Here is a 16,856-nt window from a genome sequence, read left to right on the forward strand (position 1 = left end):
AGCTCTAAAACCATTAACGAAGATAAAAGCACTAAAACCATTCATCAAGATATCTGTTCCTTGTGTCTAGCAGTAATCTTTATACCAAGATGGACCAAGCATATGTTACCAAGATCACCTGTGTGCCAACCTCCCCACTTACCTCAGCAGCTCCTCAGAACTCTCTGAGAGCCTGTTTCCCAGGCTATAGTCCTTAACAAATCCCCAGTTTTGTAAAATGGAAAAAGTAAAATGGAAACTCAGAGCTATCACATTGTGTTTTTACTTCAGTCAATAGACATTATTCATATTACACAGATAGCTCAGCTTTTTCAGTAAAATTAGAAGAAACTCCAATTTTCAAACAGGTGTATGTGCATTAAGAAAAAAACTACCATGTGATTTTTATACATGAATGCTAAATCCTAAACATTAGTTATTACTTCTGAACTTGAGTGCTTAGAATGTTTAAAATGCAGTATATTCATGTGGGTTTTTCAAGGCTTTTGGAGCATGTATGAGATATGTTTGTGCATGTCTAAATTTATACACATGTATTTAAGTTATATGAGTGCTGAGCACAGTGTCTACAGGGTAGGATATTCACATGTTTCATTTTGGGGGGAGAACTTAACCCTCACAATGATTAACTGTGCATAAAATCTAAATAGCATATATAATGTATTGTATAGGTCTGACTACTCTTTCAGAATAGCAGTTCTTCGCTTTTACAGTATTGGGAAAAGAAAAAAATTAGTAAAGAAATATTAGCATTCCTCAAGCTCCTCTTCTCTCAAACATATTCCATAAAATCTCTTGAACAGGCTGGAATACCCTTCTATGCCCCCACCCCACCATCCTCTCAATACAGTGGGAAAGTCGGTGGGTAATTGGGTCCAGATTGGAGATGTTTAAATATTCATGAGGCTGGCAGGGGACTGGGAGGGGGGTGACTGTCTAGAATGGGGGTGGGGGCTGGGGGAAGTGATTAGTCATTGAAAGCTAGTGAACAATTCTGAGAAAGAGATCCAGAGACAGGGAAGAAAAAGAGATAGGCAGAGACTGGGTGGGGAGATGAGAAAAGAGGAAGAGAGGCAAGAGAGAAGAGTGAGAGCCAGAGAGGGAGAGCGAGCATGTGCGGTGAGCAATAGCTGTGGACCTTACAGTTGCTGCTAACTGCCCTGGTGTGTGTGAGGGAGAGAGAGAGGGAGGGAGGGAGAGAGAGCGCGCTAGCGCGAGAGAGAGAGCGAGTGAGCAAGCGAGCAGAAAAGAGGTGGAGAGGGGGGGAATAAGAAAGAGAGAGGAGGAAAGGAGAGAAGGCAGGAAGAAGGCAAGGGACGATACAACCATGCTGTGCTGTATGCGAAGAACCAAACAGGTAGACCTAAAGATTTTTACTTCTTCTTGTTGTGAAATTACCAGTGTGCAATATTTCCCTGTGAAGGTAGAAAAAATATTTTAACCGCTTCTGCTCTGGCCATGGTGCTCCCGTTTCCTTAGCATATGGCAACTGATGCTTGCATCCCAGCTTTTATTCTCTTCTTTCATGGTCTGGTTTTGGAATGCTGCTTCTAATTAGGAGGAGGTTAGAAAAAAAATACGCCTGTTTGGCTAGAAAAAAGGTTTTTTTTTTTTTTTTTTTTAAGGTGTCTGGTTTTGCCGGTGTGGATATGAAGAGAGGTGTGGGGGAGAAAATGTGGGGTCTACCTACAAGATGGGGAGGCAATCCTTTATATTATTCGCAAAAAAAAAAAAAAAAAACCCGGGAGGTTGAAAGAATCATATTCAGTAATGAGTATTGCTTGTTCTGTCGTACAATTTTCTCACATGTGCTGCGGAAGAAGCCCTATTTCCCACATGCATGAGCTTCACATTGGCGCAGGTATTAATGGGCAAACATGTGAAGGTTGAATTTATTTATTTTTCAATGAATGAATGAAACTGTAATGTGGGAGATTTTTAAAAGAGAATCAAGAGACTGTTGGGGCTGGGAAAGAAATTGGCCATGTAGAAGGGGAAAATTCAGTCGATTGTGCACCAGCTGGTCCGAGGAGAGGGTGGATGGACCACGCCCCTAGGAGCTTTGAGCACCGACGGGATGGGAAAGACGAGCGGAGAATTACCTGTTGGAAATCAGGTCTCTTCTCCCCTTCCTTTGCATCTTTCCTAGAATTGTAGTGACCAAAGACGGACTAACATTCCGGATTATAAGCATGGTGACTCATTTTCATCAGGAAAAGGGACACATAGAAGATTAGCAAGAAGCAGAGCCCCCTCCCTCTCTCCCACACTGCTCCCACTGCTCAGGTTTTCCTTCCATTTTCAAATTGCTCACTTATTTCGTGAAAGACAGATTAGAAACTTGATTGGGGTACGGGTGGGGAGGAATGACTAGGACGGTATTCCGCAGCAACCGACAGTGCCGCGGCATCCGCCAAAAGGCGCTTTCCAACATTGATGGGAACACCTCTGAGGGATTTTGGCGAAGGTTAAGGAGGAAAATGGATGTGGGATTTGGGTGAGTGTGTGCTTGTACGTGTGTGTGCGTCTTCCTGGGAGGGGAGGATGTCTTGGGCAAAAGAGCCCTTTGCACATTGACTGCCTTATGGGTGGGGTGCAAGATACAGGATTTGGGCATTATTTCTGTGCAGGTATTGGATAGGGGGGTCAATTTGTAATATACCTGGCGAATCCGAAGAGAGTGGAGAGGTGGGGAAGAACCTGGCTGCCAGCTTTGCACTTTTAGCCAGCGCCCTGGAACGGGGGCGCGGAGGGGGGGCGGGGCGGGGAGGGACGAGGTAGTGAGGATGAAGGAGAAGGAAGAGGAAGGGGAAGGGAGACTGAGCAGAATCTCAGAGCAGTGGGTGGAGAGGGTGGAGAGGCCGGGGGCAAAACTAACTAAATACATAAATAAATAGGTAGATAAATATTAATAGATAGATGATAGATAAAGTAGCAGGCACCTGTGGTTATGCGTGTGGTTTGTGTAAGGATGTTTGGGGAAGGCGAAGAGTCTTACATGTGCCACTTCGCTAAACTGCTCTAGGATTCCAGAGACTGATGCTTCCGTTCGCTCATTTTTCAAACCTGCACGTTTCCTCTCCTTATCTTCCTTCATTCTAATACATAAATGCAGTAGATACAGGTGGCTGGGCTAAGCACACTGTCAAGAAAATGTTCTGAAGTTGCCTTCCTGATGAGCTGCAGAAATAAAATTTAGGAAGGCAGAGCCTTAAGAAAATTAATGCTAGTCATTAAAAAAAAGCTTTAATTTGGGGAAAGAAAAAATATGCTGGTTTACAACTTTTTGTCACCTTATGTATACACATACATGTGTATACACACATGCCCCCTCTGACAAAGGAAACCAACCATGATATTTTGAAAGGGAATTGAGGCTAAAGAAATTCCCTTCCCCAAAGAGGACAGCTGCCTTCACCTGGGTCCTCTCACTGACAGCCCCAAGCATTCACTAGGATGTGTGCAAAGTGATGAAACTGAAGCAGTGTGTTTCAGGAGTTGTAGAAATTCATATGTGAATGTGTACAGTGTCCGCATACTTCACATAGGACAGTCATGCATGAGCCCTGTATGGTTTCCATATGCCGGCATGCGTTTTAGCATAATTCGTATTCAAGAGAGAAAATTGAAAGGTATAGAAATAGTCCTCTTTTGCCCATATGTTTTATACATGTGCACTTCTGTGTGAAATGGTCCTGTCCCCTACTGACCATTGCTGTGTATCACTCACATAAGTCAGTATTTAGGATGCCATTAAATCAGATGGGAGGAAATGGTGTATTCAGGGTGTGGGCTCACACTGCACTGACTGGCATTTCTATAGCTTGAGTACTTAGTCTCACACAGGTTTTGTGCTTGAGGGTGAAATGATCCTATATCATTTATGACAGACTCCGATTGTATTTATCTTTTTTCTGCCATCTATTTACCATCCTAGTGCTTAACAGGGAATAAAACAAGGGCAAAATCCTGCAAAGGTCTAAACTCTGCCACACCCATGAAATCCAGCATAAACGTGGGAGGGGGCTGGGGGCTGCACTTCCTTCCTCTTCCACTTGAGCTGCATAAAGAAGCAGTCCAGGATTTCCGAGTTGTAATACATTGCCTATGGCTGCGAAGAAAGCATAAATGATCTTTATTAGCCTCTAATTACCACTATAGATTATTATAGCAGGAAGAAGAGAATGAGAGTGGGGTGGAGAGAAGTAGATGATAAAGGAGGGGTTAAAATAGAAATAAAATAAAAGGATCCCTGAGATTTTATTGGCTTATGATTTTCAAATGTCTTGGGGCTAACTTTAAATAGCTTAATTACCATGCATTCTGCAGATGATGAAAAACTTGCAAGATGTGATCTGTGTCCACAAAGCAATAGAACTGCAAGGTGTTTCTTTTGTTGAAAAATAAAGACTTTAATTTGTAACTGAAGTATAAAGAATACCAATACAAGCAAGAAGCCTTCTAGCCCCCACCACTCAACACCACCAACATCTGCATTTTTCTGCATATGACAGATAATTCTTAGTGTGATCTGTGGTTCAGAATTCCAACCTGGTTGTGTCTTTCCCTTGCAATGCTTGAAAGGTGTGGAAGGATGCTGCCTGGTTGCTTGGTGCAGACGATTCCTTCTAGTGATAAATTGAACTCCTCCTAAATTTCACCGAGCCACACCCAGTGTCACCAGGGACTAAGAGGATTAATTAAATGGAGGCATTCTACTTAATATAGTTGAAACTGTTCAGTTTTTCTTTTAATGGTGATTTCTACCACACATTTCCAAATTTAAACAGAAGAAGAAATCATTTAAAGGGCATTTTTTTCTACCAAATTGTCTAGACTTGCAGAGAATCTTAGAGAATTAATGGTGTATCTAGAAATGCATTAATATCTGGTGAATCTATAATTCCTTCTAGCCCATGCCAGGGTGCAGATACAATGATCCCTGCTCTCTCATGCTGACAGTCTATAACCCTGGTACCCTCTTTCTCCACCCATGTTGAGGCAATTGGGTTAAGAAAATGTAGGGTTAATTTTCTCTCTTGCTGAGCTGGCATAACTACACAAACCTTTCATGTTTTATGCTAAAGGGCAGCACTCCTGTTCACTGAGAAGGAGAGTGGCTCCAGGTCTCCTTTTCCTCCGTCATAGTGAAATTGTCAGTGTTAAGCCTGGGGCTGATTAATCTACATACTTCAGTTTTACCTGGCACCATAAGGAAAAGGGCGGGGGTGTCCTTGCATTAGTGGTAGGCAGATATATTAACCAAATGTTCTCCTTGTTTATACTGATAAAGTAAGAAAAGTCTAGAACTTCCTCTAATATTAAAGGGACATTTCAAAGGGTGCACATACTTAGGTCATCTCAAGAGAAGATACAATATTTAAATAATTACTTCCCTATTAGCTGTCATAGAAGCATTCAGGCAACCAAGTGTGTCTGCTGTCAATCAAAGAAGTGATTGTGGGCAGGAATTCTCCTTTCTGAATTTCTGAAGTATGGTCTGGTTGCCCCTGCACCACTGTACTGATTTTCAGAACATTCTCTTTAGTGTTGGGAAGAGCACTGTGCTGAGAGTCCTCAGTTTATACCACTTTCTGATTCTGTGGTCTCGAATGAATCATATAATCTTTGGCTTCAATTTCCTCCTGTAGGATGGAGACTAAAAACCAAAAAATGAAAACAAACAAAAGTCCTTCCGTGCTTACTTTAAAAGTTTCTGTGAGGATCAAGCAAAATTGATATGAAAACAAAGATCGATACAAATAAAAGAAACTTTTCTCTCTGAGGTTTGCAACATGAGGCTTGGCTTAGAAATTGCCCGCCTTTCAGGACTGTCAAGCGCCTGCTACACTTCCGTTTCCTGTTGGAGAAGTAGTTCCTTCTGTTCATCCTTGATTCCTCCTCTTCATCACTCCCCATTCACTATCCCATTTTTTAATAGAGGGCTTCTGTTCCCGTAATTCCACTAAAACGAGTTCTGAAAGAGATACCATATCCAGTGACTGTCTTTTAGTTTGCATCTCATTTGCTGTCTCTTTGGTATTTTATATTGTTGTCCATGCCTCTTCCTGAAACTATCTCCTCATTTGGCCCTATCATATCCTTCCTCTTTCTCCTCCTTCTCACATAGGTCCTTTTCTGTTCTTTGCTGGCTTTGTTCATTCTCTCCCTCCCCAAATATCAATTATATGCTAATTATTTATCTTGATCTCTTTCTCTTATTCTACACACTAATTTCTAGGTGGTCTCACTCACCTCCAGAGTTGTAAATACCTGTGTGATTTCCAAATCTGTAAACTAGATCTCTCTCCTGAGCTCTGATCCATAGACATCTCTGTCAATATTTCAGAGATGCCCATGCTCATGATGAATAAAGCCAAACTCAGTGTCTCCCATTTTGTACCACTTAGTCTTCCTCCAAATTCCCACCCTTATTGCTGTAACACCATCTATCCAGCTTCCAAACTCTAGAAAAATGGTATTGATTCTAAAACTATGATTTTCTTTCAGTCCCCAAATCTAGTTATGAAATTCTTAGATCCTCATTAAAAAGATTTTGAATTCATCCTCTGCTTTTTCACTTGCACCACAAATAACCTAGTTCTGACTTTCATTACCTCCTATCTGGACAAAGACAATAACTTCTTATCTGGACTCCCTACCTCCACCGTCTTGCTCTCCTTCCATTCTTGTAAATAACACTGCTCTTATCTTTACCTAACACAAATCTGATCAGATTATTTCCTTCCTGACAATCTTCTAATGGTTCTGTATTAATGGTAAGCTAAATACAAACTCTTCAGCGCTGATGGAATGATCTAGTCTTGACTATCTTTCCAGTACTGTCTTCAAATACCTCTTCTCTCAACCGATGCCCCATCAATATTTCAGGCCTTGGTGTCTTTGCTCTATGCCTAGAAAATTTCCATTCCCTCTGCAAAAGTTAGCTTTTTTAAGCCATTCTTGACCTCCCTTGTATTGTTTTCTTCTACCTTCTTTGTGACCATGCTATAGTCTGTATAATCACTATTATACCCCTTGTTACACTATATAGCATTGGTTTTTTCCACATACTGGTGTCCATACTGTGAGCTGCTTAAGGGAAACGGTGAAACCTTGATCATTCTTCTATCTCCAGTGCCTACCACAATGCTTGGCACATAATGTAATGGACTTTAACTGTGGATAATCTGTTTGTTAAGTGAATACAGAACTCGTTTTACAGTCTTTCCATGAGTTGTGGTGTATATAAATGGATGGAACCTCTACTAGATTTTTTAAAGATCTATTGGCACCAAAGTTTGAAGTGGAACTACTTATTGATACCTGTTAATAATCAACAGACATGAAAACCATTGCTTTTTAATGAAAGCAGATACAGAATGCAAAATGAGCCCATGTAGACTATGTTTCTCCCAACTATCGTGACTAGTACCATCGGCAAACCGCTCTTTGATGTCTCCTCCCCACCACTCAGCACACTAGCCCCACCCTCTGAGGTTAGCAGAGTCCCAGGTTATGCACACACTTATCTTGGATCTTCTCAGGCCCTTCCTTTTGGGCCCCAGTTGCTTACACATGTTGCTCTGCTCCACAACTATTCCAAATAGACCATGACTCAATCCCTCACTAGCCTTCGTTATTTCATTGATCACACAAACTTAAAAAAAAATGTGTGTACTCTGGCCTATGCTCAGAGGCCCACATCCAAGAATTAATTTTAGTTACATTTGGGTTTGTTATCTTCCCACTGAACTAGCCACATAATAATATTCTGCAAAGAGAAATCTTGCATGAAGGTAAAGGGAGATTGAATGGTAAGTAGTCCCTCAAATGTCCGTTGAATGAATGAGAATCAGATAAAGTTTATCTTTCTTAGCTTGGAATAGGGTAAAGGAATTTGGATTCTGGGGCAGGCCTATGGTGGCCAGGATGAGGCACATTGTGAATACAGCTTTACCTGAAAATACTCTTTGCCAGACCCTCAGTAGTGGATTTTTCCTGACTTAATTAGCATGGCCTTGAGAACAGTAAGACCAGATGATCTATCAGTGAAGCTGAATAGTGCTTCCCAGTCTCCACACCCTCTTGCTCACGGCTCTCAATTTTTTCCTTTCAGCTTTCCTTTTTTTCTCTCCTCCCCTCATGTTCAAGTGGAGTTTTTCTAATTAAGTAATGCCAGCTCACATTTAGTGGACGAGGCCAAAATATGAGAGTTTTAAGAAAAAGTATGTCCCTTCCAACTTTCCAAATAGGTGTTTTAGACAACACAGGTACGTTAAGCTATATCTGGCACATAGTAGCTTATCAATAAAAAATATTTATTGAGGGAATAAAAGTAGGGAGGGAGAGATCCTCGTGATGGGCCCTGAGGGGATATGTTATGGTACAGAAGACCATAGCCTATGTACCTACTGAGAACTGGCTATGTGTATATGCACACTCAGTTCTACTGATCCTCCTCTCAAGGTGTGTATGTGTGTGTGCTTAGTCACCCAGTCATCTGACTCTTTGCAACCCTTTGGATGGTAGCCCATCAGGTTACTCTCCATGGGATTTTTCAGGCAAGAATACTGGAGTGGGTTGCCATTTTCCTCCTCCAGGGAGCTTCCTGATCCAGGGGTTGAACCTGCGTTTCCTGTGTCTCCTGCATTGGTAGGCAGATTCTGTATCAGCTGAGCCATCAGGGAAGCCCTGACCTCAAGGTGGTGGTGGTCAAAGTTACAATTCTGTCACCGTTCTGCTCAGAGTAGAGTGACACCCTTGCAGTGAGTTTAGATTGTACAATGGGAGCATGACCCTCTAGATTCCCTATCCTTAGTTATTTACAGATCTTATTTTCTTAGATGTTGTGTGTTTAATGTCCTGTTTCATGTCTTTGTAGTGGAATAAACCCTACCCTGGGTTCTAGACCCGGCTCTGCCAATTGCTTGTCCTGTGACCTTGGGTAAGTAACATCATCTTTCTGAGCCTCAGTTTATCCATCTATATAAGTGGGCAAGTACAAAGAATACTCCAAATCCAGACCTGCCTTTTCTACTAAGTTGGTGTGAGGCTCAAATAAAGTCATAAAAATAAAAGTGTTTTGTAAACAATGTGTTTTTCAAGTGCAAAGTATTATTAATTGAGGAATTCCACATATTGAAACCTAAAGTACTCATGGTTCTATGTAAAGGAGTACTCTTGCTCTCTATAGAATATACATACATTTTCAGTTTTCACTCCTCCTCTCCTGTTCTCTAAAGAGTAAGCATACCATGCTAACGGGTGGGAGCATGTGCTTGCATGCTAAGTCACATCAGTTGTGTCCAACTTTTTGGGACCCTATGGACTGTAGCCCTCCAGGCTCCTCTGTCCATGGGATTCTGCAGGCAAAAATATTGGAATGGGTTGCCATGGTCTTCTCCAGGGGAATCTTCCCAACCCAGGGATCGAACCCACATGTCTTATGTCTCCTGCATTGGAAGGTCAATTCTTTACCATTGGCGCCACCTGGAAAACCCTCGGGTGGATAGGAACGTAGCATATTTCTATCATTTCCTTTGAAAACTTCAGTGAGAGAAGTTAAATAAGCAGATGTTCAAATTGTCATGCAACACCAAGGATTGGTTAAAAGACATTTTTCTTTTTATCCTCTATTTTTCTTTTTATCTTTTTCTGTTTTAGCCTGTTCTTCACATTTAGATTTCTCGTCTCCATTTGCTAAACTGGCTGCTTCTCCCCATCCTCGTCCCCACCCCCACATCACTTCCAAACTGTGTTCTCAGCACTAAGATTACCAGGCATGCTGTGCTCACATCAATCACTGGAGGGCCCAGTCAAGCAGAAGAGTGGAGAGGAAATGTGGGGCTGATTGGGAGACTAAAAATGAGGATGCAGCCTGGTTGGGGACAGCACTGTGGAAAGGTGATCACCTAAGTACAGTCTTCAAACAACCTCAGGGTGCCTCAGCATCAGGAATTAACCTTGATCAGAAGTGATGCACAATCCTTGAACCTTTGCCAACTCATCTCTAACACCATAAATAATCCAAACTCTCAGGACCTCTACAAAGAATCTTTCAGTTCTCCTGTGTCCCCTGGTTAATTGGGAAAAGTTACCTATTTAATAATACAAAATTTATCCAATTCTGATACAAGCAATAAACTTTTACAACCCGAAGGATCTGATTTCTTAATGTATGGTTAATATTTTAAAAATATTTTTAAGTATAACAACTGGATCAAGTTTGTCCAAGAGATTTGTTTATCCTAGAAGCCAAAAGTTTAAGCCAAAAGTTTAGAAAAATTAATATCATGGATATTTTGAAAAATATTTTTATAAAGGGAGATTATTTAGAGTTTAGAAAGATATACTAATTAGAAATTTTGGGAAAAGCAGGACTTCCCTTGTGGATCAGACAGTAAAGAATCTGCCTGCAATATGGGAGACCTGGGTTTGATCCATGGGTCGGGAAGATCCCCTGGAGAAGGAAATGACAACCCACTCCAGTAATCTTGCTGGGAGAATCCCCAAGGACAGAGAAGCCTGGCAAGCTACAGTCCATGGAATTGCAAAGAGTTGGACACAACTGAGTGGCTAAGCACAGAGGGAAGCAATTTTTTTTTTTTTAATTTGGAGTATATTTATAGTTGGTTAATGATCACCTTTAATCTTTCACTCTACCTTCCTTTCTCTGTCCTCTCTCTGTCTCTGTGTATATGTGTGTGAGTGTGTATGTGTTTTTCTCTCTCTCTCTCCCTGTCTCTATCCACACACTCACACATATGTACTTGTGTTATTTATACGTCCTTTGATTGGGTATAAGTAACAGACACCACCTTTAGTGGTCTAGAAAAGGAATCTGTTGAAAGGAAACTAGATGTCACAATTAAGAAAGCTGAAAAGCCAAGCTTATGGGAACCAAAGTAGATCTGGAAACTTCAATATAAGGAATTCACAGACTTTCTTTCTGGAGCCCTGCATTTAAAAGATTTGGTTACTAATAACCCCAGCTTCTCTGCCTTTCAATTAAAAATTTTAGCTGAGAGATAGAAATATATCTCTGTACATACACATATACAAAGAGCAATAAAAAGGAGATAGAGAATATGAGAGAAAGAATGAGATTGAGTAAACCTGATTGGTCCTTCTCAGCTCAGCTAGTTATCAGTAGACCATTCATCTCTGACTGGAGGAAGAGCTAGATCATGTGTTTTAGACAATTTCTGGAAACTCATACCTGTGGATCTAGGGAGAGACTAAATTGGCTGAGAAAGAGTCTCCAGTATATATACCTGTATGTCCATAATAGGAACGGAGAAGGCAATGACACCCCACTCCAGTACTCTTGCCTGGGAAATCCCATGGACGGAGGGGCCTGGTAGGCTACAGTCCATGGGGCCGCTAAGAGTCGGACACGACTGAGCGACTTCACTTTCACTTTTCACTTTCATGCATTGGAGAAGGAAATGGCAACCCACTCCAGTGTTCTTGCCTGGAGAATCCCAGGGACAGAGGAGCCTGGTGGGCTTCCGTCTATGGGGTCGCACAGAGTCGAACACAACTGATGCGACTTAGCAGCAGCAGCCGTAATAGGAAAGCTCAGCCAATTAGGAGTGATTTACCTCAGAAGTGGTAGATCACTATTTTTCCTTTGGCTGTTTTAATTTTGCCTATATTAGATTCTTATTATTGGTAGGGTTGTCGTCACTGATGACTCTGAAAGGAAGCAGTAACCACACAAATAACTGATCTCAAGAGCTCTCATACCTAACAGAGAAAGGATAGGGCACATCTCCATACCTAGAGTTAACAAGCACTAGGCCTTCACTCTTTTCCAGGAGTTAAACTCTGGCAGGTACCCCCTGACTAAAAGGAATATCAGCTGCCATATATTCTTGCTAATTTGGCATGGTGGAACTTTGATCTATGTTTTCCGTTGGGTTTATGGGATTCATTTCTGTGAAAGGATTGGGCAATAATGAGTATAAAACATCTCCCTTGAATTTATATCAAAGAAATGCTACTCCTTGATATTAGTCATTTCATTTTGAATGTCCTTGAATTAATTCCAGCTGTAATCATCATATTTATCTATTTTTAGCAAATTGACACTTTCTAAAATATTGAGCTGTTGTCTCCATATGCACCAGTTTGCTCTAAATGGAGAATTTTGGTAATTAGCTTTCATCTATTTGTAATCTCAGTTCCAATAACTATTCAGAATGTTATTTTTAAATGAAAACTTGAAAGACCCTAATGTCTTCCCATTAATGACCATATGTAAGAGCTAGATGAGGCAGAGCAAAAATAAACGAAATGATCTCCAAAGGTTAAGCAAACTCAGGAATTGGCTGCTTTTCTAAATGGCTTCAGAACCTCTTAGTCAGCACAACCAGCCTAGGAACTAGCTTAAAGTAGGAGCTGTTAACATGCAAATCCTCTTCCCTCTCCTACTTTGCTTTTTGTTCAGAAACCAATTTACCAGTTTGGAGTATAAACTGAAAAGTAAAAGCTCTTCTTAATCACCAAACTAGATCCTCAACAGCTATTCCAAGAGAGGCATTCCATAGTTCTACTCAAGCTTCAGTACAGGTGATTGTCTCTGATATGTACCTGCCCTCTCCCCCAAAAAAATTAAGGCAGGATCTCTTTAAAGAGAAATTATTAGTTTCTAAATAATTAACTTGCAATTAGATTTCTAGATACATGTTGTATTGATGGCAACCCACTTTGGCTATCCAGACTCTTACAGAGTTCTAATGGGGGATAGGAAAAAGTATTGAGTATTTTTTTTATTTTTTTTTTTAGAGAGTAACTTCTTTTTTTTTTCTAATTTTATTTTATTTTTAAACTTTACATAATTGTATTAGTTTTGCCAAATATCAAAATGAATCCATCACAGGTATACATGTGCTCCCCATCCTGAACCCTCCTCCCTCCTCCCTCCCCATACCATCCCTCTGGGTCATCCCAGTGCACTAGCCCCAAGCATCCAGTATTGTGCATTGAACCTGGACTGGCATCTCGTTTCATACATGATATTTTACATGTTTCAGTGCCATTCTCCCAAATCTTCCCACCCTCTCCCTCTCCCACAGAGTCCATAAGACTGTTCCATACATCAGTATTGAGTATTTTTACCAGGGGCTTCCCTGGTAGCTCAGTGGTATAGAATCTGCTTGCAATACAGGAGATCTGAGTTCAATTCCTGGGTCGGGTAGATCCCCAGGAAGAGGAAATGGCAATCCACTCCAATATTCTTGCCTGGGAAATCCCATGGACAGAGGGTCCTGGCAGTCTGTGTTCCGTGGTGTCGCAAAAGAGTGAAACAAGACATAGCGACTAAACAACAGCAATGTTTAGGGTGAACATTGCATTTCAAAGCTGATTTTCTTGATATCTTTATTTGTGAGATGTAAAGGAATAGTGAGACTTTATAATTATCTGTTGTAAACATCCTGCATTTCATCTTCAGCTAGGCATTTGGGCCATTTATCTTCCACAGCTTTATTGGATTAATATTTCTAAAAACTTCTAAGATTTTCAAAAGGAAGGAGAGAATATTATCTCATTTAAAAAATACTGGCTATTTCTTTAGACAAATCTGAGTCGGGGGGGGGTGAGTTATTCAAATTTTTTTTCTTAAGAGTAAGCACCATTTGCAATCTTCCCTTAATGATTGCATCTCAAGGACTTATTTACTTCAATGAAAGAGAAAGTGATTCTGTTTTCTCTATCATCCTGGAAAGCTATTCAGGAGAAATCAGGTTGGTATTTAGGATTCATTTGAATAAATCATTCTTGCTAATTTAAAACCTGTGTTCCTCATGACTTTGATTGCCTTTGATTGAGAACACAGAGTGATATCTTTTGATCACTCAGTCAGATTTGTGCTTCATACTGATGGACAGCTAACTGGAGAGCTGTACAGAAAACAGCAACAAGATCTAGTTTCTCGCATAGTTTCTTCCACCTTGAACTTCATACCTTACCCCTTTGGAGCAAAACCAGGATAGAAGAGGAAATGAAGAGGACTCTTCTTGAAAAGGGAAGAGGAGTTACAAAATAGAATTACTGTTTGGAACTGGGCCATTGCCCTCTAGTGAAAACTGTCAAGGGAACATTAAAGGCCACAGATGGCTCAGACTTCACTTCTGAACATCATCTGGAAGATACAGTGAATCCAAGAATAAAAGTGTTTAGGAAAGAATCCAAGAAGTTTGGACACTAGTATACTAAGTATACTTGAGCAAAAAAAATCAGTTTTTATCCTCACTTAAGTGAAAAGAAACTTAATTCTTAGCTTAAAAAAAAAGACTATATCTTTCCTGTAGGCTCTATAATTCTTCTATGTTCTCATTGTAGTGGCACTAGAAACTGATTGAATCATATATATATATATAAACTGAAGTTTGTTTTACTAAATATGTCTTATCAAAATTGTTATTTTTACCATACTTGGGTATATTATAAAAATCCACTCATAAAGGGCCAAAATCATGAGAACAGGAAAGTCAATAGAAAAATTAAATTTCCCATAATCTAAGATTTCCAGATACTAAAAACATTATTATTTTTCTTTATCTTTTTGTTATTACCTCAGAAAGTGTCTTGTTAAGCTAATTATCTTTTCCCTAGACTAGACCCCTGACTCCCGTACTCTTGCAGTATCTTTTTGGAGAGACATCAGACATATGAGTCAGTTATCAAACTCATAATATGGAAGTAACTGATTACTCTTCCTTCCCTCATAAAAGCCACACTATCAGTTACCAAATTCTATTTGCAGTATTTTATACATCTGTCTTTTCCTTCTTCTGCCAGCCTTTCTCAACCAGAGTTTCAGAATAGAACCAAGCCTTAACACCCCTTAATGCCCTAGAGTTCCTAATTGTACATAATGAATTAATCTCCTTCCGATACATCTAGCCCATACTAGTTACACACCATCCTTGGCAGAATGGAGAAACACTCAAATCATTTTTTATGTGTCTGTGGTTCAGATGAGAAACCCCAGGTAAGAAAAGCTGGATGGATAATCACCAAAATTTCTTGCTTTTTTGGCATCACCTTTGCATACTCTCTGATGGTTAATCTTACTTTTTACTCCCCTTTTTCTCAAAATTTCAATGGTTGTTCTTTGTTTAGAGCATTAATTTTAATTTATTTATTTATGATTGGTTTTCATGGCTTCTCAGAATCTGGTACCAATCTTCTAATCTTGCCTTACCTCCTATTGGCTCTGCCATGGACTTGGATTGTGAATTTAAACAAATTTAATGTCTCTGGGCTATCATTTTCCTCTACATAAAATAAGAATACTGAACAAAATTGTCTCTAAGACTTTCCAGCTCATGAAATAACAAATTCTATAGCAAAACTCCTCCTCCACTTTGGCGCTTTGTCTCAGCTGGCCAGACTGAGTACGAATGTAAATATTCGTGTCCCTATACTTTTGTTCATTATAATTTCCTCAACTTGAAATATGCCCTTTGTGCCTAGGTCAGTTTCACCCACCCTTTGAGGCCTAAGGAAAGAGTTATTTCATTTGTGAAGGCTTCTTTGATGGCCAGTGACTTCTTCCCCGCTTAGATCTTCAGTAACATATACTACCTATCCTGTTTTTTCAGCATTCATTAAACAAAGTCCTACTTGATTATCCATTAGTATGTACCTGATCTTCCCACACTAGTCTGCAAACTCTTTGAAAATAAGGTATGGAGATCAGAACCTGGCTCAAGATACACGTTTGAGTGTTTCTGGGGGAATGTACAAGACAAAGTAATGGATCGGTAAGTTTTCAGAAAGATAAGTAAAGCTATCTTTATGACCTCTCTGGGACATTTAAAACCACAAAACATACCTTCTTATTTATTTTCTTGGCTTCCATACTACTTATTTCTGCTGTGTTTTCTCTTCTCTATCCTTAGTTTCACATTCTTTTGTTTTCCCCTTGGCTCGTCCTTCTCTATCAACCCTTGAAATGTTGTTGTTATGTAGGTTTTGTCCTTCTTCTTGGGCTTCCCTGGTGGCTCAACAGTAAAGACTCTGCCTCAATGCAGGAAACCTGGGTTCGATCCCTGGGTCAGAAAGATCCCCTGGAGGAGGGCATGGAAGCCCACTCTAGTACTCTTGCCTAGAGAATCCCATGGACAGAGGAGCCTGGCAGGCTGCAGTCCATAGAGTCACACAGAATTGTACATGATTCAGGTGACTAAGCAGCAGCAGCACAGTCCTTCTTGCATGTTCTCATTTGACAGAAGCTCCAAGAATAATCCATGCCTACAACTCCTACATGGCTCAGTTCAGTTCAGTTCAGTAGTTCAGTCGTGTCCGACTCTTTGCAACTCCATGAATTGCAGCACCCCAGGCCTCCCTGTCCATCACCAACTCCCGGAGTTCACTCAAACTCATGTCCATCGAGTCAGTGATGCCATCCAGCCATCTCATCCTCTGTCGTCCCCTTCTCTTCCTGCCCCCAATCCCTCCCAGCATCAGTGTCTTTTCCAATGAGTCAACTCTTCGCATGAGGCGGCCAAAGTATTGGAGTTTCAGCTTCAGCATCAGTCCTTCCAGTGAACACCCAGGACTGATCTCCTTTAGGATGGACTGGTTGGATCTCCTTGCAGTCTAAGGGACTCTCAAGAGTCTTCTTCAACACCACAGTTCAAAAGCATCAATTCTTCAGCGCTCAGCCTTCTTCACAGTCCAGCTCTCACATCCATAATGACCACTGGAAAAACCATAGCCTTGACTAGATGGACCTTTGTTGGCAAAGTAATATCTCTGCTTTTGAATATGCTATCTAGGTTGGTCATAACTTTCCTTCCAAGGAGTAAGCATCTTTTCATTTCATGGCTGGAATCACCATC

General features: G+C 40.6%; 1 protein-coding gene across 1 annotated transcript in view; it reads left to right on the forward strand.

The window, feature by feature from the left end:
• Positions 1-1,177: 1,177 nt before the first annotated feature.
• Positions 1,178-16,856, forward strand: part of GAP43 (growth associated protein 43) — a 101,103-nt gene continuing 85,424 nt past the window's right edge. Inside the window, exon 1 of the mRNA NM_203358.2 lies at positions 1,178-1,357. Coding sequence (NP_976234.2) covers positions 1,328-1,357 — 30 coding nt within the window. The 5' untranslated portion in view covers positions 1,178-1,327. The remainder of the gene's footprint in view (positions 1,358-16,856) is intronic.

The sequence above is a fragment of the Bos taurus genome, chromosome 1, assembly GCF_002263795.3.
Source record: "Bos taurus isolate L1 Dominette 01449 registration number 42190680 breed Hereford chromosome 1, ARS-UCD2.0, whole genome shotgun sequence".
Taxonomy (NCBI): Eukaryota; Metazoa; Chordata; class Mammalia; order Artiodactyla; family Bovidae; genus Bos; species Bos taurus.